This window comes from Trachymyrmex cornetzi, unplaced genomic scaffold, assembly GCF_001594075.2.
Source record: "Trachymyrmex cornetzi isolate Tcor2-1 unplaced genomic scaffold, Tcor1.1 scaffold945, whole genome shotgun sequence".
Lineage (NCBI taxonomy): Eukaryota > Metazoa > Arthropoda > Insecta > Hymenoptera > Formicidae > Trachymyrmex > Trachymyrmex cornetzi.
The window spans coordinates 15,814-20,302 of NW_017300295.1; the positions used below are offsets into that span (position 1 = coordinate 15,814).

A 4,489-nucleotide genomic window follows, 5' to 3' on the forward strand; every position below is an offset into this window, starting at 1 on the left:
ACAAAATAAAACTTTAAACGGCTATAACAAAAAAACTAGTCATGATCAAGCTTTGTGCCTATGGACACTTTTGATCAGTGGGTCAAGAACTATAACATATTAAAATTTCAGCCAATTTCACCGAGGGCCAAAATCCTATGATTTTGTGCGGGGTCCGTTTTATATTTATCTTTAATGCTTGTAATTTTTAATGCTTATTTATTTTTAATGCTTTCAGATCTTATTAACTGTGCCAATGTCTGTCGTAACTACAGAGGCATCTTTCTCAAAATTAAAAATTATATAGAATTGTGAAATATAATGACGCAGGCGTGGTCACGCAATTTAGTTATGATATCAACTGAAAAATAATTGGTGAACAGTTTTGATTATGTAATCAGTCTTGACAGTCCTACAAATTGAAGACGTAATCGGAATATTTAAAAAAAATAATTTCGATATTGGTAGTATTATATGTAAATGTTTAACTGTAGTAATTCTATTCTTGCCAGTGCTTTATGTAAGTATTCTATCACTAGTATAGTACTATGCATTAGTACTTCCAATATTTATATGAATCATTAAACAATATTTTATCATTGCAACTTCAAGCATGAAATACTTGTAATCATTTTGGATCTCTGTAATTGAATGCCTACAAATTACTAACAACGGTGCTTTTAATATTCAAAATTAGTAATTAAATACTAGTTTATCAGTATTAAATTTTTACAAGGGTGCGGCCCGCGCGCCGAGCTAGCAAAATGGACGTACGCTTGGCTTCGCTTGTCAGGCCATTCCCACTCTCCACGGCTCGAACCAGTGTTGTTAGACGGGACGGATTTCTGGCGCATGCGCATTCAATTACGTTTACACGGCAGCGATTAATCGGGTTTAGTAACATCCGTAGTTATAACTCTCGAAATGTGTATCCATTTACACGGAGCGGTTTTTATTTATCCTACCGATGTTATAACTTCTGATTAAAGTCTCCCATGATATCAACTTAAGAAAATTAAAAGATTAATATCGATGTTATTAAACCCGATTAAGAGCGGCCGTGTAAACGTAAAAGAAATAATTTTTGGTAAATCATCAATCATGGAAATCATCAAATCAGTTATTACAAGATTCATCTTGAATTTTGAATATATAATAACACAATCAACAGTACAAATATTAAATGTACTAAGTAAGCGACGATGTTTAAATGAGGTTACATTACATTTTTTTAATGTTTCTCCACCAAACCATTTATTTGACGTCGGATTTACTTTACAATGTAAACGACAAAGAATAATATGGATGAAAAAAAGAAGTAGTAACTGGTGGGAGCGAATAGTTAATGATTATTTTAAAGAAGAGGATTGGTTAGAAACATTTCGTATGACAAAACCTACTTTTCAGTGGTTGTGCGATGAATTACGAGGTGAACTCATTCCAAAAGAAAATCAATTAGGGTTTCGAGAACCATTATCAGTGGAAAAACAAGTCGCCGTATGTTTATATTTTTTAGCCAGTTGTTGTGAATACCGTATTGTAGGAAACATTTTTGGAATTCATAAATCTACTGTATGGAAGTGTGTCCACAAAGTAGTTAATGCAATTAACGCAAAACTTATGTATATGATAACTATGCCTGATGATAACGAATGCCAACAAATAGCAGCAAGCTTTGAAAAAAAACAAATCTACCACAAATAATAGGAGCAATCGATGGAATCCATATTTCAATTCTTCCTCCTAGCGATGGTTATAGAGACTTTATAAATCGTAAAGGATGGCCTTCTATAATATTACAAGCAGTTGTTGACGATAATTTGAGGTAAAAATTAAATACAGATTAGTGCAATATATTTTTTAATTTCAATGCAGATTGATTCTTAACATATTTTATTTGATTTTAATATTTCAATATATTTAATACTTCCAGATTTCGTAATATTTTTTGTGGTACACCAGGAGCATCTCATGATGCAGCTGTTTTTCAATCTTTAAATTTATATAAAAATTTCAATTTGTTGATTCCACAGGTTAGTACAATTTTTAAAAATTAGTAATTGTTTATAAAAATCATCTAATTTGTAACAACTTTTTAGCGAAACTCAATACTTTCAAATGTACCGATTCCATATTTTATTGTGAGTGATCCTGCTTATCCATTACTTCCATGGCTCATAAAAGGATATACTAAAAGCAATCGATTAACAGCTGAAGAGGATAATTTTAACGTACATCTGAATTCCGGACGAGTGTATATTGAAATAGCTTTTGGAAGATTGAAAGCAAGGTGGCGACGACTTCTTAAACGCATGGATATACACTATTCTTACGCATCTCATATCATATCAGTCTGCTGCATTTTACATAATATTGTTGAAGAACGTAAAGAAAAATTTTTACCTGCATGGGAATGTTTAATAAATCAATTAAATATCGAAACTCAACAACCACAAGCATTTGTAACACGCAACTTAGGTAATATTACTGCAAGTACAATAAGAGATACACTTAAAAATTATTTAGCAGAAAATTTTGCTTTACGTTTATTTCAACTTTAAATTATTTCTATCTATTATAATTCTATATTAAGTATATTATGTATGTATATTCTCTCTACATTTGCAATTAATTGAATTGGGAATGTCATATCAAAATTTGTTGTTTTCATAGTATGATATTTAAGGGTTAATTATGAAAGTATATTTGTCTAGGATTCAGTAAAAAGTAAAAATACATTATCTATAAGTACACATAAAATATTTATTTAGAAAATATTTGAATAAAATGTATTTTTTAATCGTACAATATAATAAATTGTTCAAAAATATACTTTTGTAAATGTACTACGTATTTCCAAGTTATATAAAAAATTTTAATTTAAAAAATGTATGTTAATCGTACAACACAACAGAAATTTACTTTACTAAAACTTAATTTTTTTGTCCTTAATAATTTTAATGTTATACAATTTATTTCCAAGTTATATAAAATAATTAAATTAAAAAAACATGTTAATCGAACAACACAATAAAAATGTACTTTGCTTAAACTAGTTATTTTTCCTTCAACATTTTTTGTGTGACGTATTTTCCAAGTAACATAAAATATATTCAAAAAATAAAAAAATTCTGTTGCATAACACAATAGAAAAGTATTTTGCTTAAACTTAGTCATTTTTTCTTCAACATTTGTTAGCGTGACGTATTTTCTAAGTTATATAAAATATTTGAAAAAATAACAAAATATATTTTAATTAACACAACAAAACAGAAATATACTTTGGTAAAACTTTTTCCATAATATTTTTTAATGGAATGTATTTTTGAAGTCTTTAGTATTCGTTCACTCATAATTGTTAGAATTAGTGGACTTTACTGCACTTTGTTATCTATTTTTTGCAATTTTATAGTGTTTTCCTGTTCGTTTACACAAGGTTTCAAATTAACAATTACCTTTGGTGCAGTATTAGATGGACGAAAGGTTTCAATATGTGGGCGTAATGATGAAATAGAAGAATTGAAAAATTGAGGAATCATTAAATTATTTAGAGGAGTAGAAGTAACCTGATTGTGAATGGGATTAGCATTTTGGAAAATATCCCTTAAACCATTTAAAAATTGATTAGTTGTATCCTGAAGAATATTTCTTTGGCTTTGTAACATACTATCGACTATCTCTTTTTGTATTTTTTGGTCCGATTCTATTAAACTTTTAACATAATCTTGTGTCTTTTTCATAGTTTTGGCTTGAATCTCTTCATAATTCTTATTTAATTTGTCAGCGTACTTTATAAGAGCACTGTCATACGTTCTCTTTCTGCTCTTTTCTTTAATATTAGACATTTTTGATAATTTAGTTAATGAGTTTTCTACAACAGATTCTTCTGATGTTGAGTCTAAATTCGAAGAACATCCAGGAACAGATACATCTTGAACATCTGTAGAAGCTAAAAATAAGAAAAATAAATCGTTTATCATTGAAAAGTGATTTGATTACATTATATAATGACAATTCTATATAATTACGTTTTTCATTCTCCATTTCTTATTCTTGTGATTACTACCGACCATCAATTCAAAATACCACAATTTTCTTTCTTTAACGTCTTCTGAAATTAATAAAGCTTTCCAATAAGAAATTCCGATGTAATGGCATGGCATGAATATCATTAAACTCGTAGTATTTAGGTTGGCAATACAAGTGTAACAACCGCTCCTTGCGTTTACACGGTATTCTAAAACCGGTTTTATAAGTCTACACTTCTTTACTATCAGATGTAGAGTAACAACTACTGATGTTATAACACCAACGTTAATCACCATTTACACGATATTTAACGTTAGTAGTTATAACTACTGTTGCTACTAAATCTGCCGTGTAAACGTAGTCTAGGCTCAGTAACGTACCGATCACTAGTAAATAGGAGATTATTAGTCGCCTGTGTAAAATTTTTTCAAAAATGTTACAAATTTTAATATATTTGACATATTTGACATATGTATACATA

The 4,489-nt window shown here is 28.9% G+C and overlaps 1 protein-coding gene across 1 annotated transcript; it reads left to right on the forward strand.

The window, feature by feature from the left end:
* Positions 1-1,284: 1,284 nt before the first annotated feature.
* Positions 1,285-2,710, forward strand: LOC108769767 (uncharacterized). The gene is made up of 3 exons (XM_018520954.1): positions 1,285-1,647; positions 2,079-2,457; positions 2,694-2,710. Exons 1-3 carry the CDS (start codon positions 1,285-1,287, stop codon positions 2,708-2,710), a joined length of 759 nt encoding a protein of 252 aa, XP_018376456.1.
* The last annotated feature ends 1,779 nt before the right edge of the window (positions 2,711-4,489 follow it).

What these genes read in the sequence shown, in the direction of transcription:
- LOC108769767 (XM_018520954.1), top strand. Translation starts at nt 1,285, where the DNA reads ATGAAAAAAAGAAGTAGTAACTGGTGGGAGCGAATAGTTAATGATTAT. An exon ending in ACGAATGCCAACAAATAGCA is followed by an intron (nt 1,648 to 2,078) that starts GCAAGCTTTGAA and finishes ACAACTTTTTAG; the next exon opens with CGAAACTCAATACTTTCAAA.